Source organism: Boleophthalmus pectinirostris, unplaced genomic scaffold (genome assembly GCF_026225935.1).
Source record: "Boleophthalmus pectinirostris isolate CB_2022bp ecotype Guang Dong unplaced genomic scaffold, ASM2622593v1 HiC_scaffold_13, whole genome shotgun sequence".
Taxonomy (NCBI): domain Eukaryota; kingdom Metazoa; phylum Chordata; class Actinopteri; order Gobiiformes; family Gobiidae; genus Boleophthalmus; species Boleophthalmus pectinirostris.
The window spans coordinates 34,080,298-34,101,280 of record NW_026571036.1 but is presented as its reverse complement, the minus strand read 5'-3'; the positions used below and the strand labels follow the sequence as shown (position 1 = coordinate 34,101,280).

Below are 20,983 nucleotides of genomic sequence, written 5' to 3'. Positions count from 1 at the left end.
GATTGTAAATAAGACCGTTAAAACTGTGTTATTTACAAACGTGATGCCGGCTGTTTTAGAGGCTCGTGCCCAGCTGATTTAAGTCGTTTTTTGGTCATTTTTGGCTTTTATTTCTCGCCTATTTCCGTGTGGTTTTGACACTACGCAAATAATGGCGAGCTCGGCTAACTCGAACCCAGTGGTAAGGATCAATCTCTAAGGACTGTGCACTGCAGGGGATGGGGTAAAGTTTGAGGAAACATGATGGAAAGCTGGCTCTTACTGGTACAGTGAAGTAAATATGCCTTTGCAAGCACTGCAGTTTAATAAACAAGGTCTTATCTGCCATTTTAGTGAGTTTCAGCTGGTTCTACTTCTCTTTAGGCTGATCTGTGGACTAACACTGGAAGCTTTATTCAGTGTAAATATTAACTCATGCCTACAACGCCACGACTTTGCTTCATAGTCTACGAAAGGCAGATTTTCACCTTGTTTTTGGCAACGGTCTTAAATAGTTTGTGCTTTTACTACACTTTATTTATTTAGACTAGTTTGCAGGTCTTTTGTCAAAGGTGTCTAACTACAGATGTTCGCAAAGCACTTACATTATCCATGTAGCTTAAAATCGCGTTTGAAACAAGCATAGCCAGAAGACGTGTGGTATTTTTTTTCAGTCTGCCTTATCATTGTCCACCATTTCCACAACAGAAAGCAGGACAACTCTCCCAAAAAACACAACTTCCGTCAATCCTATATAACATTTGCCATTTCCCACGCAATAACGACACGATAGGCCCTGGTTTCGTGCGCAATAAGGCTGAAATAGTCCTCCAAAGTGTGATAAAAATCGGCTTTGTACGCGACTCTGAGGCTCGCAGTTCCCCGCTCAGTAAAATGGCTTCCTTCTGTCCTCTCCTCTCGTCTCTGGCCCTCCTCTTTTCCGCTGCCTGGTTTTATACGGCCATATTGCCTCTCTAATATAGCTTTGCCCGGGATGGGAAGGTGCTACTCCGCGCTACGTCACCGGCTCCGCTTATAAACAGCACTCCGCTTTAAATAGTGGAGTCGGACCGAAGGGAGGGAGAGACGCGGCCGAGAGCGCGCAGTGGACAGTGGGACAGCGCACGGTGTAGGGAGCGCAGTGCGGATCTGTCCTGAAATGTTCCTCAGTGTCGCTTTAAATCCACGCTTTGTACAGTCTGTGGTGTAAACTGACGCGTTATAGCCGCTTGTTGTTTTGGTTGAGATAAAGCAGTGTGGTGCAAGCGCAAGACTTAAACACAGCGTATTATTAAGCTGCAGCGTTGATGGTCAGAGCGCAGGACTGTCCAGAAATAGCTCTAGGCTGTTTGGTATTGTGTTACAGGATTATCCCATGCTACTTTAAAGGTCGAATGTAGTGTAGTTTACAAATGTATTTGGACAAGCTATTATGGTCATTTAAAATGGTAGTAACAAATTACACAAGTTTACTCATATGCTGCAGTAGTGGGTTATGCACTATATTACTTACATAAATAGACCTAACACATGTAAACAATACTTACACTAATACTACTACTACTGTTACCTCTTGAATTTTAATAGAAAGCATGATTTGTTATTGTAATGTATTCTGAAGGACAAACAATACATTTTCATACGTTATTCAGTTTTGCTCATTTATTTATCATTTATTTTTATATATAGAAATAGTTGTTTGTATTGTAAAGTATTACAATTAACACAATTATATATTTATATTAAGTGTAATGTGGTTAAACTTTGTGATTGGGAGTCTGCCACCTGCTTGTTTTTATAGATATGTCATTGAACCTCTTGGAATGTTCCACAGTATGGCATTAAACAGCTCTGCCTTACATTTATTCAATTACAGATGGTTTTATAGCTCAAAAATATCTAGAAAAACAGGCATTCTGGGTGAGCAGGGTTGCCTCTCCACAGATATGACCTGTAACTGGTCTGATTTGATCTCCATGAAGATAGAAAGGTTTAATACCATACTGTGAAACATTCCATACGAAGCAATAACATCTCCATGGAGACGAGCATTTGACAGACCCTCCTCTGCATCTTTAACATAACATGTGATTTGATGTATTTTTTGCAGCCTAAGCTGTACAAGTCGGTGATTGAAGATGTCATCACTGAAGTACGAGAGCTGTTTTTGGACGAAGGAGTGGATGAACAAGTGCTCTTGGAGCTCAAAACGGTAAATCACTCTAACACAATTATTTTCAACCTGATATATTTGCAGATGTGAAATGGGCTGTATTATTGAAACCAAATGAAAAGAGTTCAAGTGCAGACACAAATGCATGCTGTTTTATTATATTTGTGTGTAATATAAAAAGTAATAATAGCCTACAGGCGATATGGGTTTTTGCAATTGAATTCTTTACATATATCATTACTACCTAAGAACACCATAATAATAAAACAGAAAATGATACTGAAGTAGAGGTTTGACTATAAAGAATTTCTAATATTATTGGTAGACCTAGAGCACAGAATTAGACTAATAGTAATAAAATGACTAAATAAATAATAATAATAATCATCATCATCACATCATAATCCAAACATATCTGGAGTTGTGTTTTGTTTCATTCACACGTGTTTAACTCACACCCTCTGCATATTAAGGCTGAGTTCTTCTCTCAAACTGAAAACACTGGTGATGTCATGTGGAAATACAGGAAGTTTTACATTGTGTTTTTAAACTCCATACACCTTCACTAGAATCATTTGGACGATTTCAGCCCTAGAATTGCCAATCTCTACTGAGCAAAAGGTGTAAGGTAGCTGTTAACTTGAAAACTACTGCTTCATGACATCACAAGGTGAAACAAGCATTCTGAGCTTTGGAGAGGTAGACAGACTAATAATAAAAGTCTACTCAAACATGTGTGAATGAAACGAAACACAACTTCAGGTATGTTTTGCATATATTGATTTTTGAAATATTATAACATGGCTAAAATATCACCATCATCAAGAGTTAGGTTTGTGTAATATAGAACTGTTAATGAAATGTGGTTTTAAAGGGATATTGTCAGTTGTTTGTTTTTTTTGCACATGGGGAGTGTGGATGAGTGTCTTTATTGTGTGTACATGTGATCTTCAGCTGTGGGAGAATAAGCTACTGCAGTCGAAGGCGGTGGAGGGCTTCCACACAGAGGAGCAGGCGGCTCTCCAGGCTCAGCAGCAACAGCAGGTCCAACACGTTCACTCCAATCCACAGGTGACCACAGCCCAGGCCCAACCGGTCATCCTGCCCACGCAGCAGCAACAAGGTACAGGCTACTGCAAACCCATGTGCATTGGATTCAACCAGAGCTGTCACGATAACACATTTTGAAGCATGATATATTTCTACAGAGAAATATCACGATAAACAATAGCACTGAAACTAGAATAATTTGTCCTGGATGTGACTTTTTCATCCCTCTACCACTCAGATGTTACTGTATTGCATTAAAAATAGCAGAAACCTCTCCACTAGTGCAATATAAATATGCACATGATAAATATTGATGCCTAAAATATATTGTTCTAACTATTATATATTGACCCAGAAGATAATGAACATTGGTAAGGCAATGGTGCTTTATTATTTGATACTCTAGTTTCCTTGAAATGGGGGCAGTCAATACAACAAATATATATATATATTATTATATTTTATGTATTATATTATATTCATTATATTTTTTTCCTCATGATCAATCACAACTTTTAATTGTACTCTTTCTTATTAAAACAAAAAACAGTAGATTCAGTATTAATTCCCTGATCATAACAAACAAGACAGATTGAAAATTATGAACATTATAACTGTACTTCTAAATTCTAATGCCATCTACATTCTGAATAGATCTGGGATGTTAATGTTTACATTTTTTCTCCTTTTTAAAACCCTCATACAATCATGATGGCGTAGAAAGTATACTGGTATGTGAACAACGTAAGTGACTGAACAGATAAGAACAAAGAAAAAGTTGTCTTATTTATAATACTGTAAGGCTCCCCACAATATTTTAATAATCCCATACACTATTGTAGCATTCATGATCATAAATATTTGGTTTTGTCCACAGCGCCCCAGCAGCAAGTTATTGTTCAGGATTCAAAGATTCTTCAACACATGAGTGCAACGGGGATGGTGAGTTTAAATATTATTCTACATTGACCCTTGTTTCTCAGAGCTTAAAGTCTGTTGAAATTGGATTCTCATACACATTCACATACAAGCCGATTCACACCAGGAAATGCATTGATTTCTTTTGGGGAGTAAGGTCATATTGGCTTTTTACTTCTTTCTCGCCATCACCTAAAATAACCTTTTGCTATGGCTGAAGCTTGTAGTGGGAGGCTGAATATTTACATAATTACAAAGCGTTTTTTCTCCACAAGCCAAGGGACATAAGAATATAATATGGTAATTTAAATAGCTTCTTAATTATGCTTCTCTGGAGATGTCCACTTAAGTTAAACACCTCTTAAGTTGATGTTTTTTAATTGCCTTCAAATGGTGATATACTTGTCCCCTAGGCATTGAGTGTACTAAACAGCCAGAATAACTGTGTAGTTTAATCATGTGGGTCAATTTTGTGCCTAATGCAGTTCTTTGTTTTGTCCACTAGAGTGCAGCAGCCACCGCAGCAACTCTGGCTTTGCCCACAGGTGTTACCCCGTACCAACAGCTCATCACCAGCCAAGGTAAGAAAATACATTGGAAAATTGGTTAAATCTTATAGTTTTAGCTGTTATGTACATGTTATGCAAAATGAATGAGGTTTTAAACATGTTACAGTGTTGTATATAGTTTTATTCATGCATGTTTGAATAAGTAATTTCCTGCATTTGTGGCTTGAATGCTCAAAAAAAATAAAAAATAAATCTGTTTTCATACTTAGTGTTGTACATGTAGGATTTGAAAATGTCTTGTAGCCAATTTTCAACAATAAAAAGGGTAAATGAAGGTCACAGTAAAGTCTCTATACCACTAGTCACTCTACCAAAGAGGCTCAACAGTTCTGTATGTTGGAACAGGAAGTGAATTACTCTTCTATTATTAAACCATTTTAAAACTGTTTATAATTAAAAAACTTAAAATCACGACTAGGTTATGTAGATTATGTGGTAGTACTAAATACCTGAAAGATAACATAATAATTTCTCATCTCTAAAATATTTCAGGTCAGATCCTTCAAGTGGTTCGTGCAGCTAATGGAGCTCAGTACATCATTCAGCAGCCTCAGCAGCCCATCCTCCTCCAGCAGCAGATGCAGCCCGGAGGAGTCCAGGCACCGGTCATTCAACAGGTAATGAAAACATGCAGATATGAATTTAAGATCAGCTAATCATATCAAAAACTAATATGATAATATGAGAGTGAGCTTAGGTCATTGCCAGTTGTTAATAATATGTGTTAATAATATGGTTGGGCCTTTTTAATCAAGAGGTCTACAGCAAATTCATTCAGTAAAAGCATGTGGTTTGGATCAGAGTTCATATATTGAAAGAAATTTGACTTTTAATAAAGACTGAATTGACATTTAAAACAAAAACACAGAATATTTCGTTCTATGTCAAAATAAAACTGAATAGAAAATCATGATCAAAGTTTTATGAAAAAATGTCAATTTTATTCTCTTTTTGTCATATCACCCAGCAGGATCGAACACTGTAAATGGGCCCTAATCTCCAATGATAACTTTTATAATGATAAAAATTAAACTAGTCCACAATTCTCCCAGTGTGAAAGATAAAACTTACTTTTATAAAAGCTATTAATGGTTAAATGTGGCTGCTCACATCCAGTTTGAAATTAAAATAAAATGGTCCAAAGCCAGACCCTTGTGGAACCCCTCACAATTTTGTATAACATCCCTCTCCTAGTATCATTATGAATGTATGAAGGATTCTGTTCTTGTATTGAATATGATTAGGAAGTGGCTCAGACTTGATAATGAAATCCCGGGTCTTGGTCTGGCTGTGCAGAATAACTAATGTGTTATCTAAAAGGCCATAATGTGTTTTGCTGTAGGTCCTGGCCCCGATCCAGGGAGGCCTGCCCCAGCAGACTGGAGTCATCATCCAGCCACAGCAGATCGTCTTAGCTCCAGGAAACAAAGTCCAAGGAAATGCACAGGTCAGCACTTTAAACTCACTGCACAGACTTTACTTTAGAACAACTTAATCTGAAAAATCCTTAGATTGGGGCCATGTATCCACAAATCCGGAACTGATGATGTATAGCTCTAAAGTCTGTTGTCCTGCTGTATTTGTTCAGTCATGCGACGCAAAGAACATGCAGTGGACTAGATCACTGTCCGCCAAATTAAATGCAAAACTACAGGCTTATAGAATACGGTCATGTGTCTATAATGTGTATCCTGTTGTGTTCTTGAGCAAGACACTTTATTCACTTCGTCCATGTATGAATGTGGTGTGTGAGTGGTCGGTGAAATGGAGGCTACAGGCAACCACACTTGTTAGACCCAGGGCAGCTGTGGTCATAGCTTCCCACAATTGAGTGTAAAGGGTGAATGAGTAATTGACTTTGAGAACCAGTGTGTTTATTATTTTACAAAATCACCATGGTAAAGATGCTGCACCCGATTTTTACGGTCTTAAAAACAGAACTAGTTAATTTTAAGCAATTCGCAGTGATCCAAAGTTATTCCTCACTTAATTTATGCAAGTCCAGAGCGGAATTTTGCTGTTGCTGTAAAATTAGTGAACTAATATTGGCACTTACTGATTCATAGACAAGAAAACACTTTAGAATTGGATACAGACAGACACAGCAGACTTATTTTGACCTCAAGAGCTGCTTATACAATAAATCTGTACTAGGGCAAGAGAAATTTTACTCAAATACAGGTCCTATATTATGCAAAATTGACTCTTGTGAGCTTTTAGACAGTTGTTATCACCTCAAAAACATACCCACAGTTGTTTTGCTTCAGTCACACAAATTTGAGTTATCCGTTTTTATTATTTTATTAATAGTCTGTCTACATTTCCAAAATACTGTGTTCCACCTTGTGATGTCATGTAGTGGTAGTTAACAGCTACCTTTTACCTTTTGTTCATTAGAGATGGGCAATTGTTACGACCCAGCTCGTTGAGGTCAGGGAAGTAACAAAAATAATCAAGAATGAAAATGGAATAAATTAAATAATGTTTAATTAACAGGAGTGCAAAAGGTAAATTAACAAAACAGACTAAAATATACAGAAAATAACCTAAAGTAAGAAACAAAACAACAGAATTAACAGAGGAGTTTTGTGCCACAAAACAGGTCACGCAGGCTTAAACAATAACAAGTGGTAAGGAACACACACAAAACTCAAACAAAGTAAACCACATAAGCCCACAAACAGAATTGAGTGATCAAATAAAAGAAGGCACAATGCAGAACTACACACACATGAACACAAACACAAAATGGCAGACTGGCCACCAAGTCCAGCAGCCCCGAACAGGTGCTGAGAATTTCCTTAAAGTGGGGGCAGTGGCTGCAGGTGAGGTGGGCGTAGACAAGCCCCACCAATCACGGGCCAGGGCTCCCACAGCAGGAATCAGGACAGCCAGCAAAATAATTAAAATCACACAAAACAAATTACAACTGAAGTCCTGGGGCCGTAACAGCAATTCCAGGACTGAAATCATCTAAATGATTCTAGTGAAGGTGTGTTTTTCATTTGAGAAAAGAACTTGACCTAAATATTCAGGATTTGTGTGTGAATGAAACAAAACACAACTCTGGGTATGTTTTTGATAAGGAAATATTATAACATAGATCAGAATAAAGCTCAATATAGTAGACCCTTTCAACACCATCTCCTGAGTTACACATGCATGACACAAACCTTTACAGTCTCATATTGAAACCCTCTGTTATCCCCTCTGCTGATTTCAGGTGATGCAGGCAGCGGCCATGGCCCCTCAGCCCGGGCAGCCCACCGCAGCAGCTCAGGTCCAGTCTGTGCAGCAGGTCCAGGGCGCTCCGCAGGTGGCCCCCTCCCAGCCCCAGACACAGACACAGCAGCCTCCCATGATGCTCCAGGTGGACGGGGCAGGAGACACGTCCTCGGAGGAAGATGAGGATGAGGAGGAAGAGTACGATGAAGATGAAGAGGAGGAGAAGGACAAAGATGGAGCCGAGGACGGACAGGTGGAGGAGGTGAGGAATCTGAATAATCGAATGACTAGTTTAACGACAACAGGATGAGCCAGTGATTCCTATCAGAGAGTAATGGTGGATCTCTACAGTCTAATTTTGTTGATTATGGCCTAAAAATGTGCTAAGGAATACAATTGTTGTACATAACACGTCCTGTTATGCTTCCTGTAGTGTCACCTGTAGTCTTAGAATCATAGAAAAGGAAATGTATTGTTAAGGAAAAGCTATTATGTGAAATCAACTCTTCAGAGCTTTTATAGTTTCTCATAGTTTAGCCTCTCTAAGCTGTTTTTGGAGTGATTCATGCATATTTGAGTAATCTTTAATCGATTTTCTTCAAGACACCATATTGCTGATCAATTCCCGTTTTCACCACCTCTGGCATGCGCCCATTTCTTTGTGCTTACTTCTTTCTTCAGTTTTATTCTTGTTGTCATTTTGCTACAAATGAAAAAAATCCGCTGCTTGCTAGCGTGATAGTGCCACCTAGTACCACCTAGTACCTCCTAGTACCTCCTAGTACCTCCTAGTACCTCCTAGTACCTCCTAGTACCACCACTCAATTTCATTTCTCTCCAGTGACTAGGTCAGGAATCGGAATACACTAGACGGTTCTCAAAAACCCTGGAAGAGCAAGTTTGGGCACCAGCCAATTAGCAAAGAGCCATACATTTTGTGTTGGCAACGATTCCCGAGATTGAAAGTTTAAAGCCAGAACAAAGAGAATGTTTGGTGAATTTAATCAAGGGGAAAGACGTTATTGTCCTTCTTCCTACGGGATTTGGGGAAAGCTTAATATAGCAGTTAGCCCCGTTAGTGGCGCATTACATACATCACGACCAACATTTAATCGATTGATTAAATGAAAAAAGTACACATCTGCTGTTGAGCGAACAAATCCTACCACTGCGAGGTCAGAAGTGAAACATCTGATCAATCAGGCTAGTGATGTGCAGTTATCCAAAGGAGTTGCCGACTCTTTGTTGTGATGACTTATGTGTGGCATTGTGTGCTTCCATTGGGTGCTACAGTTTTCTAACATGGAAGTCAGCGGACTTGTTTTAAGTTGTTGATGAAAGCTGTGATTTGAACTGTCCAAATTATAACAATGATCCAAGAGTGTCATATATTATGATTACATACAGGCTCAAGCACACTGTGGGATCTTTAAAAATGCTTGGTGCTGGGTGCTTGATTTTTCATAAGATCCGTGCTGTCCATGCAAAGCAGCTCGCAGATCCTCCACCTGAAAAGTGACATAGTGCACCTTTTATTCATGAAAAGAACCTTTTAAGGCAGAGTGTAGCCTGGAGCATGAGCTAGTACGTTTGAATGAGACAGAGAGGTATGTGATTTCTGACCTCATGCATTTTGATTGTCTTCCTTTTTAGGAGCCTCTGAACAGTGAGGATGATGTGAGCGACGAAGAGGACCAGGAGCTGTTTGATACAGAGAATGTAGTAGTGTGCCAGTATGACAAGGTAAGACACGACCTTTGACCCCCATCTCTGCCTTCCCCTGTAACCTCATGTGAACCACTGTCAAAAAGTGAATATGAAACAAACTGCCTTTAGGGTTATACTTGATGCATTATTCAGTGTGTAATTTCCCTATGGCTGAAAACTGTATGTAAAAAGAGTACAAGTAACTCAGCCCTGATACAAAGTGCCATGTTAAGTTGTTCAAATGAAGTTTAAAACAATAGCCGCCTTCTTTTAAAGTTACATTTCAGATCAGAATGTGGCGGTGGTGTGTGGCTAATTCTGGGATTATCACCCAACGATGTCACAAATTGAGCCCGAACTTTTTGGAGCACCTCAGTAGGACAAAATATAATGTATTACTTGAACAAGCATTAATGAATCAATACACTATTCAAGAGGTGTTTTTAATAAGTTTAATTAAGGACACACCATTTGCATTTTTTATATGAATAGATGCTGATGTAGGGGAAATATTTAAGTGTTTTCCCTCATTGATCAATCCCAATTTTTTTATTCAAGTAAACTTTGGCTACAATTCTGCATATTTACAAGTACATGAGTTTCTTTTGCATTATCTTGTCTTTTTAATATGCTTTGTCCCTTTAAGAAATAAATACAAATACAACATAAACCACACAGACTTTGATATATTTTTTTAAATTTAAGTAAAAGTTCCACTTCCAAAATCTGAACTCCCAACCAAATGCTTTTACTGATGGAGGATTGCTGGTTGACATCGCCAATCCAATCTAACTTTATTTGTATACCAGATTTTACCAACACAAAGTCTCCAAAGTGTGGCACAGAGTAGGCACAGTATAAATTAAAACACTGAATAAATTATAGAGAAATAAATCTTGCCTAAAAGACCCAAGCTGATCATTGACGATTTCAAATGACTGAATCTCAATTTCAATAAAAAATGATAAATCGCACAGCCCTAAGATAATGTTTTTTTTAATAATCTGGAAAATGAAGTGTCAATGCATTTGATATGCTCACATCTGTTATTCTATCTCCCATTTGAAGTCCGTCTGTCTGAAAGTGTGTCCCAGTGTCCCTTTAAAACACCCACTCTTCATTTCCTCTCCAGATTCACAGAAGTAAGAACAAATGGAAATTCCACCTGAAGGACGGGATCATGAACCTCAATGGGAGGGACTACGTTTTCTCCAAAGCCATTGGGGACGCCGAGTGGTGAAACTGCGAAATTACACAACAGAAAGGAGACTGAACTGACGAAAAACTCCGATCTCCAGTTAACAGACACTTCATATTCTTCCATATCCTGTGATCAAGACAGGGACATATTTTTGGAGCGTAAGACAAACCCAAAAGACTCTTAAGATACTGTAAAAAAAAAAAAAAAAGTCTAAAAATCCGGGTTTGTTTGAAAGCTTTGGGGGAGATTTATGCCTCTATCCGGCTGTTAGTTTTCCTCACATGTTCCTTCATACACACATAGAAAGCATAGTAAACATTTTAACTCCGGGGCAGTGGACCAGAACAATCGGACCTATTCAAAACTGCAGAATAGGTCAAAGCCTGTAGTTGAAAATGCTTCAAAATGCACTGCTAGTACTTGGTTGGCTGGATTAACAGTGAAGTCTCATTACTTAGTGCCATCCAGTCAAAGTTTGCTGCCTTTAGAACAGCCAGTCATTTTTGGCCTTTTTTTTTTTTTTTTCCAGTTTCATTTTCGTTTGTGTGTACAAATGGTGCTTCAGAGTGTTTTATGTAGTTCTCGTTTTTAATAAATGTTGAATGAAGGTTTAAAATAACAGTCCAAATTTAGATCATTTTAATATTTTTTTAGCAGATGTCGCGTATCCAAAGTTAGTTTTAACCTTCTCTGGAGCTCCATTCCATCGTCAGAAAAATTTCAGAAAATTCTTGAAACTGTACAACTCCTTGCTGTGTCTCGTCTTTGTGCTTGCACTCTTTGTTATGGTGGACCTGAGGGACAAAGTCACGCAGATTCACAAAGCACAATAACAATTAGAGCAAAAACACATCAACTAATTACTAAAAAGCATTGCAAAAAACCCAACAAAAAACTAAATATATATATAATAATAATCTGAAATTGGCAAATTAACAAAACACATCAACTAATTACTAAAAAGCATTGCAAAATAATAATAATAAACAAATAATAATAATCTGAAATTGACAAATTAACCAAACGCATTATAAAACAAATACTTCAGGGAGACAAAAAGCCTTCCTGATTAAATTAATTTAATGAATTAAATTTCCAAACATTAATTTAGGAAAGCAATAACAATATCAAAGCACAACATCTAAAGAGAATGCCAAGACGATTTACAATGCACAATTTTAGAAATGTACACTACTTATAGTCAACAAAATATAGACAAAAGCAAAATAAAATAAATAAGAAGAAGAAAACAAATAAAAGTAAAAAATTAAAATAAATTAATAAATAACTAATAATAATAATCTGAAATTTACACTACTTCTGACAAACAATATACTCACTAAAACATGGGTAGAAAAAAATAAATAAAATAAAATAAAAAATTAAACTAAAAAACAACAAAAGTAAAAACTAAATTGCTAATCTGAAATTCCAGACAATTCAAAATGATAAAATCCATGATCAAAATGGAAAACAAATTCGGATCACGAAACACTTTCTTGTTTAATTGAGATTTACGTTTGACTTTTGCAGTTCCACATTTAATTGCTGTGACTTGTCTCGCCTCCGGGCCACCGTAGTTTTGTCAATATCGTGAATCAGTCCACGCGTTGAAGGATGGCTTGTATTTTGTGTGAATGCCGCGTCACTACCTTTTTTCTTCTTCTTGCACAATAATCTGCGAATACACAACAGTTAGTTTTTATGTGTTATGAGACGAGTGTTGTATTTATTCCAAATGTTGTAATAATTATTTGAAAGGGTTGGTAAAGTTGCACCAAACAGTGCTCTTATAATTATCTAATCTAAGTGTTCCTTTTTTTTTGTTTTGTTTTTGGCTGGACCGTGTTTTAAATCATTTTGTCCACTGTGTCCTTCTCCCTCTCTGCTTTTCATTTTATTCATGACTTTTAAATGAGAATATTTTCTATCAAAGTGAATTTAACTGAAGGGGCTGGTGTGTCTATGCCGTTGGTTTCTAGTGGCCCCAATGCAGCAATTTGAAATAAAGTCTGTGTTTTTTGACCTTTTGCGTTGCTTTGTTTACTGTGTGGAATAATAATAGCAGTGGTAGCTCAGAATGGCAAAGTAGGAGCTCATTAATATAATTCTGAAATGAAAGTGTGCTACATTTTGGTATTTTGCATAGAGAATTTTGAATCATTTTTACCGTTAACAAGATTTTGGTCTCTGGTGATTAAGCTGAATTGGCCCACAAATTGTGCACTTAAGTTTATTTGTTTGGTAAAATATGACTCTTGTTTTCATTCATCTGGTTGGGAGAGTACATACTTTTTTTAATGGAAAATCACTGACGCAGAGATAACTTATAGAGGAGAATCTGCTACGTTTTACCATGGAGATGTTGTTATTTTGCCTGGATTGTTCCACAGTGTGACATTAAACTCCTATCGAGCATTTATTTCATTCTTCAAAAATCAGATTTGACCAGACTGTATAAAGAAGATGATGAAGGGAGTGTGACGTGACCCAGAGTGTTCAGCTCCAGTCAAATGAAGCTCATCGAGGCTCCCTGTTAAAGGGACATAATTGCATAGTTCCATATTAGAAATGAAAACTGATCTATAAAATAGCAAAATAAAAACACCAGGATCACGTAGAGCAGGTTAATATGAACATTTTAAGACCAAAATGACAAGTTTGACAGCAGCAGTTACAGAGAGGCAATGTTTTTTTCAGTACTTTTATATATCATCTATGGAGAGCAGAGATGGGGACTTGCAAGTCGAAACTTGGACTCAAGTCAGACTTGAGTCACTATTTTTAGGACTTGAGACTTGATAAAATAGACTAAGACTTGGGACTCCATTTCAACTTGAAGCTCAGAGACTTGGGAATTGATTCAGACTTTAACTTTAGGCCTGTGACTTGAGAAGACTTGATACTTCTCCTAAAAATATATATCTTTTTAGAAAATACTTTTCACTTTACAGTTGATACTTGTTGTGTTAAATTTTACAGGAACAAACTGAAACATGTTTCTCCCACTTCTCTGTTACTTTGGATGTAACTGAAGCACACTACAACTCTTACATAAATATTCATAAATGTACCATGACGTTTTAAGTACAATTTAGTTTAAAACTCATAAATTGCACAAAATCTAAGCTATATTTGGTACTTTTGTTTTATGTTGTGAAATGACTTGAGCTCAAAGCAGACGACTTGGACTTGACTTGGACTTATGGGCCAGTGACTCAAGACTCGACTTGGACTTGCCTGTCTTTGACTTGGGACTTGACTCGGACTTGTGGTCGAAGACTTGAGACTTATTTGCAACTTGCAAAACAACGACTCGGTCCCACCTCTGATGGAGAGTACACACTTCGCAAATCGCTTAAACAGAGGTAACTTTTCTTGGAGGATCTGCCCCTTGTTACCCTGGAGATGTTATTGTTTTGCCTGGATTTTTCCACAGTAAGGCTTTAAACTCTTCTGTCTGCATTTATTTCATTCTTCACAGATCAGGTCTGACCTGTAACTTGGACTGATGGTGTCATTGTTTCTATTCCAGGCAAAGAAACATCTCCACAGAGACAAGTAGGTGGCAGACCCTTCGCCAGAAAAGTTCCATAATACACCTTTAAAAGCATCATTAAACTAATATTTTTCTTTAGATTCATTCATAACAGCACTACAGTTCGGACAGATATTACATTTCCTTGCTTTGAGCCTGTTACTGTAGCTGTAATGTTTGTGTGAGAGTGCAGATCTGTCTCTAAAGTCCTTTGTAATCCTTCAGCTGGATCATAGGCGGTCTTTCCCCGTCCCTCCTTTAGTTCTATACCCCAAGCTCACTAAATCCAAGTTCACTCAATTCAAACTCACTCAATCCACGCCTGTTTCCTTTGGAGTTATTACAGCTCAAAGTTCAGGCAGAATTTAAAGGGCCCATATTACACTATTTTCTCATCTATGTTATGATTTTCTTTATCAAAAACATACTTGGAGCTGTATATGCATATTTAGGTTCAAGTTCTTCTCTCAAACTTCCACTTTGTGATGTCATGTGATAATCCAGGAAATGCCCCACTGTGTTTTTAAACTCCACAGTCCTTTACTAGAATAATTTGGATGGAAGTTCAGCCCTGGAATTGCCAATCTCTGCTGAACTAAAGGTAAAAGTTAGCTGTTAACATGAAAACTACCGCTTCACAACATTTTGAGCTTTGGAGATGTAGACAGATTAATAATAAAGGATGAGTCAAGCATGTGTGAATGAAATGAAAGAAAAGTACGGGTATGTTTTGGAAGAGGAAACAACAGCTCGACTTTGCATGATATAGGACTTTTAAACCATGACTGAATATGGAGATTGGCTGTCACTCCTACTCCCAGTCACACTTCACACTACGGGCATTTAAAAGGAGGAAAAAAGGCTGTATTTTGGAGGTTCTGAAGTGTCTGTATTGAATAATCAATTTAATCAAGGTGGAAAACATTTTATGTAACTTTTCTCATGGAGATGTTATTCTTGTTTAGCCTGGAACAGTATGACATTAAATTTATCAGTGATTTATTAACAGTTATTTTTATCACTCACACACATATATACCCTGAAAAACATGCATTCCTACCGTGAGCGGACTCTCCTCTCCACAGACCTGACCTGCAACTTGGCCTGTCATTATCACCTCCCTGCTTCCATGGATGTTGATCAATTTAAAGGGACAGTTTGGAATTTTGGACATAGGACCTCATTTCCTAGTGAGCCAGAGTGTTGGAGACTTGTTGAGACACTTTTTTAAATATTCCATCCAGTCCTTGTATTTGCAGAGGTCACTGGTGCTAGGCTAGTGCATGTCAATGGCCATAGTTAGCCTGCCACTAAAAACACCCAAAGCAAAACTATTAATACACAAGACTGTCGATGTAAATGTCTGTGTTGATAGAATAATTTTAGAAGTAAAACCAACTTTTGCATTTATTATGTCTGAGCAGCAGCAGTGAGTTGTTCTTCCTGATTGAAAGCTTGGCAGCAGCAGACTGATATATGAGAAAATAGTCCCTCAATATTGGGACGATTCATGTGATGCAAGGTTAGTTTTATTTCAAACATTATTCTATCAATACAGACATTCACATCAACAGTCTGGTGTTATAATAGATTTGCTTTGGGTGTTTTGTGGAGTGGGTAAGACTGTTTTAGTGGCAATCCAATCCAATCCAACTTTATTTGATTAGCACATTTTACAAACAAAACAGTTTCCAAAGTGCTTCACATAATAAAGCAACATTTTACTTTAAAACGAAACACTAAGAGACGCTAATAGAAAAATAAAAAAAAGTAATAATAATAAAATCAATGAACAAAAATAATAAAATCAATACATAAAAGCAGTACTAAAAAATAAAATCAATAAAAACAATAAATAAATAAATAAATAATAAAATATAAGACACAGAGGACCACACAACTCACGCTGTATTAAAAGCCAGAGAATAAAAGTGGGTCCTAAGACGAGTCTTAAAACAGTCCACTGTGGGGGCCGTTCGGACATGGCTAACTGTGGCAGGCTAACTATGGCCATTGACATGCACTAGCCTAGCACCAGTGACCTCTGCAAATACAAGGACTGGATGGAATATTTAAAAAAGTGTCTCAACAAGTCTCCAACACTCTGGCTCACTAGGAAATGAGGTCCTATGTCCAAAATTTCAAACTGTCCCTTTAGACAACGCATTAACATCTCCACAGAGACAAGCAGCTGGCAGATCGTCCAACAGAAAAGTTACATAATCCCCCTTTAATTTTAACTAGCAGCACTTATCCAGGCACTGTATAGAAATCTCTCCCCCTGTTCCCCAGCTCCTTGTGGGCATCAGACGGAGCCTCGTAATGGGGCTCTGGAGAGTCTGATGGTGCCCCTCCTGGAATGTCTGGTGTGGAGGGCTGGTCTGAAAAATATCAGGTCTCTCGTGAAAATCATACTTCAGGTTTTACAATCCACTTTATAGAGCCGCAAAAATTGTTAACTTCTTCGTTTGGTCGTTGTAATTTCACGTTCCAAAATCTCAAGTGTTCAGAACAAAGCATCGCAGTAATTCATTTATAGTGCAAGTACCGGTCAGGCTGAAGATTTATAGTGAGTCAGTCTTTGGACTTAAAAGTTACATAGTCCACCTTTATGGTTTGGGAGTCTGTCATCTACTTGTTTCTATGGATATGCCTGCCTGGAATGTTCCACAGTATGACATTAAACAGTTTTGTGGGTTTTTTTTAGCTCAAAAATACCTAGAAAAAACAGGTATTCTGACTGTGAGCAGGGTTGTCTCTCCACAGATCTGACCTGTAACTCAGTGTGGTTTGGTCTTCATGATGATAGAAAGATTTAATACCATGCTTTAATACATCTCCATCTCCCTCCACCAGAAAAGTTACACAATGTACCTTTAAACAAAATCCAAAGAAATAATGTGAGTTTAACCCCAAATCGCTGATATTATATTTTCTTGTTTAGTTAATTCATTTTTCATATTAACAGTAAATCTTCTGGGATACACAGAAACATGATATTGGGGGAGACTTTTATTAGGAGTTGCCAAAAATTTGTAAAACTAATACAAAACATTGAAATCAGTTGTGAAAAGCAAATACTTGGGCCACACACAGTTCAAGGAAAAAAGCAAATAATAGAATTTAAATTTGAAGAACCACAAAATTGTTAACGTCTTCATTTATTATTTCAAGTTACAAAATCTCGACTGTTCAAAACAAGCATCATAACAATCATTTATAGTACTTATATTATAGTAAATATTCACGCTTTGGACTAAAAATATTTAGGCTAAACCCAAAAAATCCCCCATAGAAAATGTATGTTTGTATGTCTTAACAAATTAATTCCCAAGTTCTTCTTCTTTCCAAATCTCCTGAGATACATTCAAAAAATATGATATATATTATTTTGCGAAGACATCTATCAAGAGTTGCCAAAAAGTATTATTGCTACCACTAGGGGTGTAACGATATCCAAGTCTCACGGTGCGATATCGTCACGTATGAACCTCACAGCGATATTTATTGCGATATCATGGGAAGGCTCATGATTCAAGATGTGACAATATCCAAATCTCTCAGTATGTATTTTCTCAGTATCTCAGTATTTTCACGATATACATCTCACGGTATGACATTTATTGCGATATTTTGTTATAGGCAAACAAAACTGTTAATATGCTACTTTTTTCTCTTAAAATGCCAAAACTTAATCCAAAGAACTAAGACTTAAAAGTTTTAGAACTGTTATTTCTTCTTGTAGTTTACACTGAAACGGAGCAAAGGATCATGGTCTATGTAGTTCTCTCTGTCTTTTTTCTGTCTATTGCTGCACCATAACTCTTCATTTAAGCAAAGAGACTTGTAATTCGATATATTGTGATAGTCCAAGATATTATTGTGAGAAATTGGATGATATGATATCAGGATATTTCGGTTACTGTTGCATCCACCAGCACATGTCAGAAAAATGTATACATCTATTTTGATAACCCAAGTGACTACAAAAATTAAGCCTGTACATATCTGATTTAAAAAAAAAAAAAAAAAAGATGGCATAAGATTGGACTTGACTGACAATTGATGCTTGTTTTTTTCTAGCGTTCATTAAACTTATCATGGATACAAGCACGTGACACCACCAAGCCAAGTTACAGGTCAGCTCTGTGGAGAAGCGAGCCGGCTCACATTAAGACTGCATATTTTAAGGTATTTTTGAGCAATTAAAACCTCTTTATGACTAAACGCAAGAATGCAAAGTTTAATGATATACATTGGAGGGGGGGGGCAAACCCAATATTTAAAGGCATATATTGACCTACAGATACATCACTAATAGTAATACATAAGAAATAAAATAAGGCACAAGTATAAGTATTTAATTTTGTAATGTTTATGTCATTTTGTAGTGCAGAGAGAGGGGTGGGGTATGGGAGGGTTTTGTTTTTGTTACGTAAATAAAAACTAAATATTCTAAACAAAAAAATATATGTATCCGATTGCATATAGCCCACATAACTTTTCTCCTGTAGCAGCAGTTTTTGATAATAAATAGACCTAAAGTTGTTGAATCCAGATGAAGTGATTTGTCTCATTTCTGACCTTTCCTGGCGCTGGTTTGTTTGTCCGACAGAAAGAAAACAGTGGCATAAACTCACCACTGAAGCAATAACTCCCTGGGAAAGGTTAACTCTGTCACTTATGGGCCTGCTGCTTTCTATATAATGTAATCAGCAGCAGGCACATTTTGATAAGAAAACTCATGATTTTTTAAGACTTTTAGGAGGAGACCTTTGTATCTCCAGTCCACAGTGATGTTTATAATAGTAGCCAGCAATATCACGCCTCTTGCTAATGTTATCTAGTGTATATTGTGGCCAGGAAATCCAGTAAAAAAACACATTTATTAAGCATTGTGAAAAGTTTAGTTCAGCTCCACAATGAAACATAATGCTCAAAAGTATGGAGTATTGTCACCCTTCTCTCTATAACTGCTGCAGTGAGCCTCGTTATTTTGGTCTTGAAATTTTTGTATTAACCCACTCTACATGATCCTGGTGTTTTTATTTTGCTATTGTGAGCTTCATTTGACTGGAGCCTAACACTATTGGTGAAGTTACACTCACTTAGTCCACTTCTTTTACTGACTATGACGTTTCCCAAACTTTGTGACCCAAGTCAATAACCATTATTTGAAAATCACAAAATAAAGGTGGATTTGATCATTATTGAACATTAAAGAGGATATTTTATTATTGACTGGGTGATCGTGTCTCTCTGAACAATTAGTATGACTCCAGTTTTAAACAATGAAAAACAGTCATTGAAGCAGCAATAAAAGGATCCATAATTGACATTAAATGTAGTCTATTTCTTTTTCTTTTCAACATTCAACTGAACCAGCAATATTAGAACAAAATAGTCAGTAAAATAATTACAAAAAAGATTAGAAATTATACAAAACATGTCTTAACATCTCAACATTTCTAACAAGACAGGTGGGCCTGTCTGTGTTTTTGTAACGTGTTCCAGTCCGGGGTGCAGGAGGAGACTGCAACAGCAGATCAGGCACAGCATTCAGTCTGTTTTTGTGCTGTCTTCATTTTCGTGAGCACAGAAAATCCCAATTCACACATATATGTAGTAGTGAAAGGAATAAGCAAATACATACTGGCCCTACTGAGGACAGGATGTTCTGACAAAATGCTTATCCAGAGGTTAAGCAGAGTTAAGGTTGAGTTAAGAGATAAGGTCACAGATCCATGGATAGAACTGTATATTACAGACTTACATGCATGTCTTTGGGAAACAGTGGTCTATGGTCTCTATGGATATGTTATTGCTAAGTTACAGGTTAGATCTGGGGAGAGGCAAGTCCGAACACAGAAAGAATTCCTGTTTACATGTATTACAGTTACAGTTAATGGAATAAATGCAAGAAGGATAAGCTCCATGCCAAACTGTTGGACATTCCAGACAAAGCAATAACATCTCCATGTAGACAAGCATGTGGCAGACCCTCCATCAAAAAAATTACGTAGTGTAGCTTTAATGCAAGAATCATTCTGGATCTTTCTCCTTTAATTTATATCCGGTGCATGGGCCAAAAGTCTGAAGAGCTGTTTGCTTAGCTGCCTCTCAGCCTGTTCAGCTCTCATGTTAAGCCCCATGTTCACTGGCCCAGTGAAACACAGGCAGTGAAATACAGCCAGTGACATCATAATGCAGGGATTTGGTGTTCCCTGGAACGCACTGAATCTTTAATGTTACACTCTGACCTCCTCGCTCAACCACGCTGCTCCGATTTCACCAAATGTCCCAAAAACATGTCCAGTTTTGTCCAGAGATCGTGCTGAAGGTAGAAACTATCACAAAAGTAAAGTTCAAAGTATGTAAAAAACTTCAACATTAAATTTTAAAAGGCAACAGTGGCTCAGTGATCCTTCAAACCCAAAAGTTGTCAGTTTGATGCCAACTCAGGACTGCAATTGTGTTCCTGGACAAGACACTTTATTCATCTTGCCTATTTATTAATGTAGTTTGAACTTTGAATGTCTTATGATAGGAGACTGGCGAGAGTAGTCATCAGTCTGAAGTCTAAAGACGCCACCAGGCCAAGTTACGAGTTAGATCTGTGGAGA

The 20,983-nt window shown here is 37.2% G+C and overlaps 1 protein-coding gene across 1 annotated transcript; it reads left to right on the top strand.

Annotated features, from left to right (window-relative positions):
- gtf2a1 (general transcription factor IIA, 1) lies at positions 1 to 12,847 on the top strand. The gene is made up of 10 exons (XM_020927721.2): positions 1 to 181; positions 2,090 to 2,191; positions 3,107 to 3,275; positions 4,080 to 4,144; positions 4,626 to 4,701; positions 5,182 to 5,306; positions 6,032 to 6,136; positions 7,913 to 8,176; positions 9,568 to 9,657; positions 10,754 to 12,847. Exons 1-10 carry the CDS (start codon positions 152 to 154, stop codon positions 10,859 to 10,861), a joined length of 1,134 nt encoding a protein of 377 aa, XP_020783380.1. The 5' UTR covers positions 1 to 151; the 3' UTR covers positions 10,862 to 12,847.
- The last annotated feature ends 8,136 nt before the right edge of the window (positions 12,848 to 20,983 follow it).